Source organism: Thermobia domestica, chromosome 3 (genome assembly GCF_964235325.1).
Source record: "Thermobia domestica chromosome 3, izTheDome1.hap1.1, whole genome shotgun sequence".
NCBI lineage: Eukaryota > Metazoa > Arthropoda > Insecta > Zygentoma > Lepismatidae > Thermobia > Thermobia domestica.
In genome coordinates this window covers 15,618,181-15,631,353 of record NC_137456.1, presented here as the reverse complement: position 1 = coordinate 15,631,353, position 13,173 = coordinate 15,618,181, and the positions used below count along the sequence as shown (strand labels likewise).

At 36.4% G+C, this 13,173-nt stretch overlaps 1 protein-coding gene across 1 annotated transcript in view; it reads right to left on the bottom strand.

The window, feature by feature from the left end:
• The window catches only part of LOC145680188 (mitochondrial inner membrane protease ATP23 homolog), a 34,463-nt gene that overhangs the window by 18,894 nt on the left and 2,396 nt on the right, over nucleotides 1-13,173 (bottom strand). The window contains exon 2 of the mRNA XM_081750433.1: nucleotides 3,891-3,936. Within this exon, the coding sequence (XP_081606559.1) occupies nucleotides 3,891-3,936 (46 nt within the window). The remainder of the gene's footprint in view (nucleotides 1-3,890; nucleotides 3,937-13,173) is intronic.

The following is a 13,173-nucleotide window of genomic DNA, read 5'->3' as shown; positions in this document are numbered from 1 at the left end:
AGGTGGCTGGCCTGAAAAAGCTTTTTTACACTGTCTCCACTGAGAATCGAATCCGTATTGAATAGTGTATTGAATACTTCTCCACATCCAACATGTTTAGGTTAAAAGCCAAAGGTAACAAGAATTTTAGAAATGATCGAAAAAAAAAAAAAAAAGGCATCTAAAGATTGCGATTTTGGCCAATTATTAGTTTTAGGATTAGGATCACAAAATTTTTGAACGGCCCCTAAATCGAGTTTTCTGATTTTTTTTATGGAATAAGGACATAATACTGAGTTGAGTGATAGTTTGGGTTCGGCTACACTATATGTAGTCCTCCAGATATAAGGCCTACAAGAAAATTTTTGATTGATATATATTGGATCTTTTGATCTAATAATAATTAAAACTAACCAAAACTTTCTTCCATGCACATGTAATAAATATCTCAGAAATCGTAAAAGACAGAGAAGCGAAATTTTGCACCAAGAAACTATAGGGAGGGATACAACGTTCTAGGTATTTTGTAATATCACTGGATGAACAGTGTTACGAACCCAATATAAAGTTACTAAAACTAACTAACTAACTCTATGGCCTATGGAACCCGGAGGTTCAGTGCCGCGTTCACAAAAGCTCTCCACTGACTTCTATCCTTAGCTAATTGGATCCAGTTTCTACTTTGTATTCCTATCTCTGCGAGATCCATCTTAATATTATCCTCCCATCTGCGCCTAGGTCTTCCTAATGGTCGTTTTCCTATGGGTCTACCAGTCAAGACTTTGAAAGCGTTTCTACTTTCTTCCATTCTAGCTACGTGACCTGCCCACCTAAGCCTCCTAGACTTGACGACCCTAACAATGTTGGGTAAACCGTATAAAATATGTAGTTCCTCGTTATGAAGCTTCCGCCATTCCCCATTCTCGTTCCTCTTGGGTCCGAATATTCTTCTCAGGATCCTGTTCTCAAATACTTTCAGTCTATGTTCTTCCCTCAGAGTAAGCGACCATGTTTCGCAACCATACAGAACAACAGGCATGATTATCGTTTTATATATTTTAAGCTTCAAATTCCTCGACAGAACTCGCGACGACAAGAGATTTTGAACCGAATAGTAACACGAATTCCCTGCTTTTAGTCGACATTTAATTTCTTCGTGAATATGATTTTCGTCTGTTAATATTGATCCTAAATATTTGAAAGTATCCACTTTATTAAAAGTATTAAATATTTTAACGCCTCCACAATTTGCCGTATTACGGTCCCGACGCACTTCCATGTATTTAGTTTTCTCTGCATTTACTTCTAAACCCATGTCCCTGCAAGCATTTAATAATATCTCTGCATTTATTTCTACTGTTCTCCTATCATCCCCTATTAAATTTACATCATCAGCATATGCCATAATCTGGTGAATGCCGTTAAACTCTAGGCCCTGGTTGCTATCTTTGATTTTCCTTATGGCGTATTCCAGCACAAAGTTAAATAATAATGGCGACAACGCATCTCCTTGTTTCAGGCCATTTTCAACGTGGAAGCTCGCGGACAAAAATTTTCCTACCCGGACTTTACTTTGGGATTCACTTAAACATATCTTAATTAATCTAATTAGCTTTCTCGGTATTCCGAGCTCTGTAAGAACGTTGTATAATGTTTCTCTCCTAACCGAGTCGTAAGCCTTTCTAAAATCAATAAATAGTTGATGCACCGGGGTATTGTATTCCCACTTTTTTTTCGAGTATTTGACGAATGGTAAATATTTGGTCGATAGTTGATCGATTTCGTCTAAATCCGCATTGATAATCTCCAATAATTTCATCTGCGTATGGGGTCAATCTTGCTAACAGAATATTTGAAAGGATTTTATAGGATGTTGACAGAAGAGAAATGCCTCGATAATTATTACAGTCAGTTTTGTCGCCTTTCTTGTGAATTGGAACAATGATTGACTCTTTCCACTCTTGTGGCAATTCTTCGTTGTTCCAGATAAGGAGAATGAGTTTGTGTATCTTGTATATATCTGTGTATCTTTTTCAAATGGCACTACATCACATTATTACATTTTTCAAATCAACATGCCAAACAAAAAATTAAAATACCACATGTACTATTCAGTGTTGCATACTAAGGATGTTATAGTATCACGGACATCCAAAGTTTGGAAGCCTCTATCATATATACATCAGAAGGGAGATGGACAGGATAATTCACATCGAAAGTTACCTTAGTGTTGGATACCACTGTCATGGTATGGGTTGTTTCGAATGAATAGGAACGAACTTACCAGGCCTTGAAGTTATGAATGTTTTTGAAAGGCTTTACTTCGAAAAAATTTTTAAATAAGTTATCATATCTAGTTACTTGTATGGTTTGCAATGAACTTATACATTATTTTGCCGTTTGCAGCACTTCGATATCTTAAACCGCTCCGGATATATAAACATTGATAAAGTTTGCAACACTGCATAAATCATGTAATTGCGAGAACTTGCTGTAATTACAGCTACTAAAAGCTAAATGCTGTAATGCACTAAAAGAGAAAGTAAACAACAATGATTTTAAATATTTTCCACAAATACGCCATTTAAATTTCAACAACAACAATTATTATTATTATTATTATTATCTTAAATAAAGGTGCATAATTCACAATTACTAATTCTGAGGCACCCAACATATATGGCATGTGTGCTGTACATATAGATATTTACCATGCTACATGAAAATGTCAGTTGTTGCACGTGTTGTCGTTAAATGAGAAAGCAAATAGTAAGTATTTAAAGAAGCAATACAGTACACATGTGCAGCAGCAAACTGGTACGTGATATGTGGTGTATACAAGTACAAATCTACAGTGGTGGATGGGTAGGATAGTCACATTCGATTCGGGATATAGTAAAAGGGTTAACGTACATCAATAAGATTATGCTATATGAGACGAGAAGCAAAAGTCGAACTACAGTTGTTCATCTATTTGTTTCAAGAACCTGTATTCCTGAATTCGAGGTTCGAACCCGGGATGCACAGGGTGATTCTGTATGGATAGTTCTTACTTAAGACGTAGTTTATTTTACAATCTGACATTCAATTGTCGGGAAATGGAGGCGTGGGACTCATCACGGTATCCATAGATGGTTTCGCCTTAAGAGGCTTCATAACGGCGAAATTAAAATACAGCTAATTTTATAGTAATTATGTGATATCCTCAAATAGATAAAACATAATCGAAAAGTGGAACAAGAGCTCTACACAATATTAGTTTACATGTGATACCGTTATCATGACTCACTTATCTGCTTTCGATTTCCAGCCATTTAGAAAATCGGCATTTATTTTCGCGTTTTTAAGTGGCTGCAAACAGAAAGCTACTAGGTGCCTCGTGATAACGGTACCTCATGCTAAATAATATTGTCTAGGACGCTCTTGTTCCACATTTCGATTATTTTTTTTATCTATTTGAAGATATCACATAATTACTGTAAAATTGGCGGTATTTTAATTTCGCAGTGATTAAGCATCTTAACGGGAATTGAACTCTTACACTAAGATATGGATAAGGAACGAACCACAAACCCAGCTATATAAATGTCGCCTAGGCATCGTAGGGCAATATACTGTTATAAAGAATGTCCTAAGCTACATGGATGGCGCTTAGCTATCTTAAGGCATACACAATGTTATAACTTCATGAGAAAGTTCCACTACAATAGATTTGCCACATTCACTTGACACCTAGTCTCTCGTTCCAAGCGCTACTACCGGCTAAAGGAATTCTACTCTCATTCGTCATCCTCTCTCTCGCTCAGCAACAGCTAAACATTTATTGGCTCAAAGCGTGTGAGCCTTAGTTCGCATTTTTACCACGGATTAAGACTTTTGGCAGCGCTATAGAAGTGAAAGAAAATACTTACCATCCTGAACTATTTAGTGCAGCCAACATTAGTTTGATAATAGGACCTATAAAGGAAAAAGAGAGTCAATAACACTGTGTCAGGAACAATGCACACATATAGATTTTTTTAAACCCTTCACTTCCTAATCCCAAATTTTATTTCGATATTAACAACAAATTATTCCACTTAAATACAGGGGCGGATCAATAAATAAATAACGCATATTGTGCTAGTCTATGACGTAAAAACTGAAAGAAAAGTGCCTGAAGGTCGAAATGTAATTGGTAGTTTGTTCAGGTGTACCTCTAGCGGCAGAAGCGTGAATTAAAAGTTATTTACTTGTGAAAACACAAGTGTGTAGTTCGTCCTGCAAAAGAACAAAATCTGAGTGAAATTCACACGGAAATGGTTGAGCTGATTTCGAGTTTAATTCCCAGTCAGAAACAAGGCTATATCAGACGTGGACCTAATGATTAATGTGGAATCCGACCCACATGAGCTCCCGCCAGGAATCGAACTCGAGTCTCCCACGCTAACCGCTTAGCCACGGAGGAGTTTTAGACGGAAATGGCGTGTATTGGCAAGACTGTATGGATTGTACAATATCTCCAGGACGTCCAGATTGTTTGAAGAGAGTCGTGTAAACCTTGTGGATAGGCCACGTGCCGGGTGTCCACAAACAGCATCAAGCGAACAGAATGGCATGACCACTGAACAAGCAACTCGCAGTGACCGTCGAATCCACCTTCGAATATGTTCAACATTTCATACGGTGCATTATGATGTGGTTCATGTACAAATTGAAATCAATGTGCACAGATGTCTATACTCCCGGAAGTCAGACTTTTATAAGTAGGTTATCTTGAAGTTTGTGCCACAATGCGAGAAATACGTTGAGAGATTTGGTAACTGAGAAGTTTCTATGTTGCACAGTCTTTCGTCTTCACGTATGATCGTCCATTAATTGTAGTCTCCTTCGTCCTCTCCTACTTTTTCCTGCTATTATACCCTCTAGAAGGTCTTAATGATACAGTTCCATCTTAGCCAATGTGCCAACCAATTTCCCTTCCTCTTCTTAATAATATCTGAAACTGTTCTTTTCTCCACCACCATTTCGAACACCCTGTCATTCGTTTTCTGCTTGACCCAGCCAATTCTCTCCGTTTTTCTCCACACCTATATTTCGAAAGCTTCCAGTTCTTTTTCATTGTTTTTGCGTAATGTCCATGTCTCCGACCCATACAGTACAATACTCTACACGAAGCATTTTATGAGTTTTTTCTCTACTCTTTATTCAAGGTCCTACAAAATACTCTTTTCTTCCTCCTAAAGCTTCTTTCGCTATTCCTATCCTTGCTTCTATTTCACTTTCACATTTCATATCATCACTAATAATACTACCCAGTTACCAAAAACTAGTCACCTGTTCTATTTTGTCCTCTCCTACTTCTATATTTGACACCGACCCCTTCGTTCCAATCACCATGGCCTTTGTCTTTTTAATATATATTTTCATTCCATATTCTTCACAGCCTTTCCTCGATTTTTCCAACATTTTATTGATTTTCTCTTCAGATTCTGCAACATCTTTACTTTGTATTGCGTACATATTTTTCATGTGTTCTTTATTACCGTTCCTTCTACATAAATTGTTGTGCGTTACTTATTGATTCGTCCAAAAAATTAACAATTTAATGCAACTTTGTCTATCTAACCTAAGACAATTACATTCACACAAAAAGATATTCAACCCAAACACATACACCAAAACTATGACCGTAAAGACATATCCGAAAAGGAAATAGATGCGAAGTCATTATGTTAACAAGAGTTAAATTAGACATGTCTGACTTTTAATATAAACAAAGAGAAATATAATATTTAAAATAATTAAATGAAATCTAGTTTCCATGAGCTGTTAATTGAATGTGGGAAAAAATTCTTCAGTTGCTAGTGAAGTGTTACGGAACCATATTATGTACTTCCACTAAAATGGCAGGTGTATTCTCAATTTGCACCATACATAAATAAAATGTGTTAATTCATATGACAATCGAAACATGATAATTTTGATAGGTTAAGAACGTTCCCGAACTAAACTCTGCTCACAAGGAAAGAACGGTACACCGGTAGCTTAGTGGGGCCAAAACCATTTAAAAATTTTAAAATATGTAAGTGTTTTACATGGAGATGCAAAAAAGCCGGCGTTTTTGAATCGATGGTTTTTTTCACATAAAAAGCTGGCTTTTTTGGGAAAAAAACGAGAATTTTGGAAATTTTGGCTTTTTTCATTTTCATGATTTTTCTATCTAAATAGCTTTCTTATAGTATATTCTATAGGTAGATAAGAATTCCATGACCTAAATGCCATATTTCACTCTGAAATTCACCATCAAGATGGATGGAGCACATGTTTTACGAATTAAAGCTAACATGAATAATGTAGTATTTGAGGGCAATTTTAAAGGCTATTTAACTTTATTTTATAGTTAAAATACTTTTGAGTTATCGACATTTTTTTCTTCTCTAGATCATTTTAGTTTGTCATTTGTGTTTCATTTCTAAGAGCTTAGTACTCTAGCTTCTAGCGCAAAAGTTAAACTGACGTTTTTCTATATATCCGTCAAACCGTACTTCCACATTTCTGTTATACTGTAGCTGTGCATTGATTTAGCAATAATTTTCCGGATACAACCTTGAATACCAATTTATACAAATAATCAGTAGCGGATTTAGAAAAGTACGTTGGGAGGGGTTTCTCTGATTGTTTTGTTTTCTAAAAAGCTCTAATTTTATTTGGGAGGTGCTTGAAGTTTATGAGTATAGGCATAACTAATATTTCGTTTCCTTTACATATTTAGCAATAATTTTCCGGATACAACCTTGAACATCATTTTATACTGAGAATCAGTGGTGGATTTAGAAAAGTATTTTGGGAGGGGTTTTTCTTACTAATGTTTAGTTTTTGAAAACATTCGTAATTTTTATTTGACGAGAGCTTAAAGTTTATGAGTAAAGGCATAACTAATAGATATTTCGTTTGCTTTAGACATTCCGTAACTTTGGGGAACAGGCTTCAGTCCGAAACACCGGCCCCTAACCTTCGCAAAACGGTCACTGCTGGTAATTAGTAACAATAACGATTTAAAAACAATAAGAAAGGAAGTCGGCCAACTCACAGTACATGCACTATTTCTACATTCACAGATAGAATGAAGAAAAGCTTTGTCAGAATGGTCGAATGCTGGGTTGAATCCCGGACTTCCCGATAGAAGCGCAAAAGCTAACCACTCAGTCATGTTTGTTGTGCATTTTTTTGGTAGGGAAAGGGGTTTCGTACTGATAGGTTGAATCCCTCTTGTTAAAAATTCAGAAAACTTGAGGATTGGGGTAAGCCGTGATGGTGGTTATATAAAACTTAACTGTAGAATTCCGTAACTTTGGGGAACAGGCTTCAGTCCGAAACACCGGCCCCTAACCTTTGCAAAACGGTCACTGCTGGTAATTAGTAATAATAACGATTTAAAAACAATAAGAAAGGAAGTCAGCCAACTCACAGTACATGCATTATTTCTACATTCACAGATAGAATGAAGAAAAGCTTTGTCAGAATGGTCGAATGCTGAGTTGAATCCCGGACTTCCCGATAGAAGCGCAAAAGCTAACCACTCAGTCATGTTTGTTGTGCACTTTTTTGGTAGGGGAGGGGGTTCCGTAATGATATGTTGAATCCCTCTTGTTAAAAATTCAGAAAACTTGAGGATTGGGTAAGCCGTGATGGTGGTTATATAAAATTTAACTGTAGAATGTCAAGAATATACAGAACCAAAAGCTCTAGATGTGCAGCCTTTAAGTGTATCATATAAATCTAAGTATTTTTCTTGTTTTAATTTTATTTTGTTTCAAAAAGAGGGTATGGAATATTTTGAAGTACAAATACTACATACAATTTTGCTAGTTATTTGTGTATTTTTTAAAAGAAGTGTTTACTTTTAGGGTTGGTTGGTTTACACCAGCTTTTTTTTTTTTTTAAATAACTGGTTTAAACCAAAAAAATAAAAAGAACGAAAAATGCGAATCCTGTGAACTTCATGGTGACGTTTCCAGATATCAAAGCATCTGCATTAGTTTTATTTCCTTTTCACCTTTTAATCAAGGTGTCCCATGTTCAATTCTCGGTCGAACCACAACCCTTCTTTCATGCGTAAACCAAGTAGCGGTTCGGATGTTACTTTAAGCGAAAGTCTTCTTGATAACCTCGGTATTACGTAAGGATGTTAAGTCTAAACATACGAAACGAAACCAAATTGTATATTTCTGCATGCCTGAATGCCTGCTGTTTTATAAAGAAGCCAAGGTTGCTTAAATATGTTGATAGAAATTGGCAAAATTTATCGATTGCCTACGTAGCTTCCAACATTAGCTTGGATTGGACTTTCAATGATATCTACATACTAAATTTGTAATTTAATACCTCAGTTTTAGCGTACTGATTATGATACGTTGACCTTTAAATTTTACATGCAAAGCAATAACAGGATTTTCCCGTTATTGTTTTACATTTAAAGTAATGACGGGATTTTCCCGATGGCTAGGGTGGGAGTTTCTCAATTTAAGAAATTTACTGACCGGACTTCTTTAAGATTATGGGATATCTTCCAGCGTAATCCCGCTGTTGCATAATAACACCAAGGCGAAACAAACTTATTTCTGTGAATATGTAATATAAATACATAAAGCAAAATATCTAAATCAAAAATCCTGGTTTAAACCCAAAAATACTGGTTTAAACCCCCCCCCCCAAAAAAAACGGGTTTTTGATGTTTTCAAAAACAACCATGGTTCTTGCCAACCCTGCTTACTTTTGTATATAAGAGGTTAAAAGTTCTTATTATATACATTGGTTAATCCTTTGGAATTCATAACGTAAATATGTTGAAGAAAAATTGTTTGAAATATCTTTTCGAAATTCATGGTTTGATTTCGAGGTTTTATATTATTATCGGCATCAACCAATAATTAAATGACTTTTTGTGTTATAGAGAAGCGAAACAAAGTCTGCTTTACCAATAAAAAGCAGAATTTTGAAAAAGCCCAAAGTTCCCAAGCAAAAAAGCGAAGCAGAAAAAACCGAGTTTTTTTTCCCAAAAAAAGCAGTTTTTTTTTTTCCAAGCCCTTGCATCTCTAGTTTTACATCTTGTAGTTAATATACACAAAATTTGGAGTAATGTGACAATCAATACATATCCCCCTTTTTGAATACGAACTTTGGGGCCGTTCACATATTACGTAACGCTATTTTTGGCCAGTTTTACTCCCTCGCCCCTGTCAAACTTCGTAACACAAGACGGAAACGCTTCCCTCCTTTTGTCACGTAACGCTTTTTGATTTTTCACCATTTTGCTTATTTTGAGGGTCATTAAAATAAAAGAAAAACTAATTTTAATGGCAGAACTGTTTATTCATAGGAATTACAATTATTATAATAAGGTGTCCAAATCTCGGAATCTCTGAAGGTGAGAGCCATGAAATTCGCTATTTGGATTTCTCATTTAAAATAATTAAGATACGTGTTTCACCGTTTTTGATATTTGTCTTAGAAGGAAAGGAAAAAAAAAACGAGTTCAGTTACAAGTGTTCTAATTGATTGGGCATATTTCGAAACTTGTTAAGGTTACAGACATGAAATTTGGTATTTGGAGTTTTGATTTAAAATAATTAAAGACGTGTTTCAGGGTTTTTTTTTTTTATTATTTATATATATCTTACTTAGAAGGGAAGTAAAAGGATAGGTTAGAATTATTACAATAACATGGGTGTATCTCGAAATCCCTCAGGAGTTACAGACATGTTAATCAACGACGTGTTTCATTGCTTTTCGGTGTTTCCCTTAGGAAGGAAGAAAAAAAGTGATACTTGAACTAAGATTACCATATCTCGAAGTCCCTTAAGATAGAGATGTTATGGATAAGAGAAGTGCGAGGCCGTAGTCTGGGGTCTGGGAGCGAAGCCCTCACCTTAGCCGAAGGCTAGTTATACATATGAGAGGTAAGATCCCGATATGTTTTAATTACTTGTACAATTTATTGTAAAATCAACTCACATATTTCTTCTGTAGATTTTACAAATGCATGCCCCCCATCCCCCAGGAAAAAATAGGCAGCACCGAGCTTAAAAGGGGCGATATGTTGTGGGGCACTGTAGAGTTGTTAGAATAAATTGGTACACTTCTCTTCCCTACTGCACCACACTTCCTAGGTTAGTTACTAAGGCTGTGAGTTTGCAACAATGATACATTATACTTTATTGTTGGTTTACCTAATATGGCTTCAGTACGTACAGTGATGCTCTTTATTAAGTTTTTCGTTCGTCTGATGCTTAAATTTCGTATAATTCACTAAATTTTCTCTCAAATATAATAGTTTTGAGGGGCTACCTGCAGAACTTAACCTGGCGCGGCTTTGCGACACTTCTAAAGATCACTTTGTACTTTGCCCTCATATATCACTTCAACATGTCTTCTATATGGTGTATTACGTGATATAGAGTACACTTTGCACTTCAAATTCTGCCTTATACATGTGAGAGGTAAGATCCCGATATACTTTGCTTACTTAAAATCCTATTGTGAAATCACGTAACATTTCTTCTGGAATTTTATAAATTTTTGCCCTCCTAAAATACGATAGAACCAAAGTAAGGATGACATTTAGTATCTCCCCCAAATTCATCGACGGTTCTGGAGCCGCTATCTGACTTACAGTAAGCCGTTGTAAACTACCTCCTTTATGGGTATACGCACCATTGCTAATGCGCCTTGTCCCCATGAACGCATCCCCTCGCTTCTGCTCGGGGCCCCCTGCTGCAATCTTGCTCTGACTCGGCAGATAGCATTGCTTCTCAGTGGCCACCTAGCACAAGGTGGTTCATGTTTAATGCACTGTAGTTTTTATGCCATACATTCACACTGTATTTATATTCATCACAATTACAAATAATGAACCGTAATCACTACAAACTAAGCCGGAGTCACCACCAAGTGATTTGTGGGAGAAACTAAATAATATCCCCAAATTATAGAAAATAAAAATAGTATGGGTTAACTGTCGCAGATGGCGGCCCCGAAATACAAAATTTAGGGAGAAATGAACAGAACCAGAGGAAATGTCACCATGAGAGCAAGAAACACGGAAATGATCATCAGTGTAGGCAAGAGTGAGTAATAAGCGAGAAAACGGAAGCTAAAATCTGGACTGTATGAGTTCGCGGAATGATGTGATATGAGGTTAATAGGGAGTAGAGGATAATATAACAATGTTTCAAACCCACTCTGTTATTAACTAAGGTAGGATATGTGTATGCTGCTGTAATGGAGGGAAATACAATAATTTAGATAAGAAATTAGTGAGAGGTGATTTGTGTCTGAGATAAATAGTGAAATGGGCCGAATGTTGGGTGTTATCCCATGTTATGAGGGCATAGATGTTGAAAATACACGGAAGAAGTTTATTATTCCATTTATCATTAGGATTAAAGAAAGAAAAAATCGGAATGTTACATATTAAATCTATAATAAGATGGGAGTGTGAAATGCTAAGTGTGCTCTGCTGAGTTGATTTTAGTTTAGCGTCCCTTTCAGCAGCGAGGCTATATGAGACATGGACCTACTGATTAACGAGGAATCCGAACCACATGAGCTCCCGCCGGGAATCGAACCCGGGTCTCCCACGCCAAAGGCGCGTACGCTAACCGCTTAGCCACGGAGGAGCTCACTAAGTGTGCCCTGTAACACATACTACTCAGTAAGAAAGACAGGATGAAAGGAAGTGCTACGTGAAGGCAGTGCGCAAATGATAATGCAAGTGTTGCAAAGCATTGCGAATAATGAAATGAAATCTTTAAAGTTAACGTTCCACGGTTATGCCGGTTAAGCTAAAGGAGACGGTGATAATGAGAAATAAGGGAAATGAAGAAAGTTGGAGGAAACGGGAGAACCCCGAGAAAACCCACGAGCACGGTGTTTGTCCACCACAAAGTCCACACGGCGCGAGCTGGGATCGAACCAGGGACCCCAGGCACCGGAGGTGAACACTCTACCACTGAGCCCTCCCCCCCAAAGCACCACGACACACAATAAATTTGTTTCATGCCTTATAAAGTGTTTTTCCACAATCCTCATTTATGTGAATACCCACTGTCACTGACGCGCATGCTCCATACGAACGCACTACCTCGCTCTCGCTCGGGCCTCTGTGCTGCGCTCCCGTCTTGACTTAGAGAGCATTCGTGTTTTTAGTAGCCCCTAGCACAAGTTGGTTTGTGCTTAATGCACTGTAGTTCTTAAGCCATACATCCACACACTGTAACTCAGCGTTTCCCAACCGGTGTGCCGCGAATGGGTCGCTGGTGTGCCGCGAGGAAATCGGAACAAAATTATTAATTCTATAGCAATCAAATTGCAAGACATACAGAAAAAGGTGTATTTGTATTTCAAATTACTACTATGAATCTAAAATTTAAAGTTTCATACTGTGTTAATTTTCTGTAGAACATTTTTCTGTACATTTCTAATTTTGAAAAAAAAGTATTTGTTATCATTGTTATGACCATTATTGCTTCTTTATTGTTGCAGACTATTTCGTAACTTGAAATTATAAAATATTATTCAATCCTTCCGGCAAAGTAAACATGCATACGAATTACCTATATTTGTGGTTTAAAAGTAAAAGAGATTCGTTTGTTCGTTAGTTATTTAGTGATCCTCCTTCTTAATGAAAGGTTGGATAGAGTTTTCGAAAAAAAAAGTGTATTTTTAACAACTTGAGCCCTATATCTGATTGTAATTGTTTTCTATTTTTAAATTAAAATGAAAAATAAGCATAATGATTTACCACGGGGAAAAAACAGTGGTCTAGCTTTCTTCTCTGTGAGAAGGATGTCAGTAATCAGAAAAAAATACTACAGTATTTTATATTTTCAAATAATAATAATAATAATAATAATAATAATAATAATAATAATAATAATAATAATAATAATAATATGTGTGCCGCGAGAATTCAAGTTACCCTGAAGTGTGCCGCAAGTTGAAAAAGGTTGGGAAACGCTGCTGTAACTATTAATGGACCTCCTCCTTTAGGCACTTTCTAAGGCAGTGAAGAGATCGAGTTTAACTTCCCGTATGTGATGCAGAAAGAAATACATTTTTTCACGAATGTAAGTATTCGGCCATTGGATGGTTACACACAGGAAAAAAGTATTTTCGTATGCTTTTTATAACTTCCAATGTTCAAGCAACATG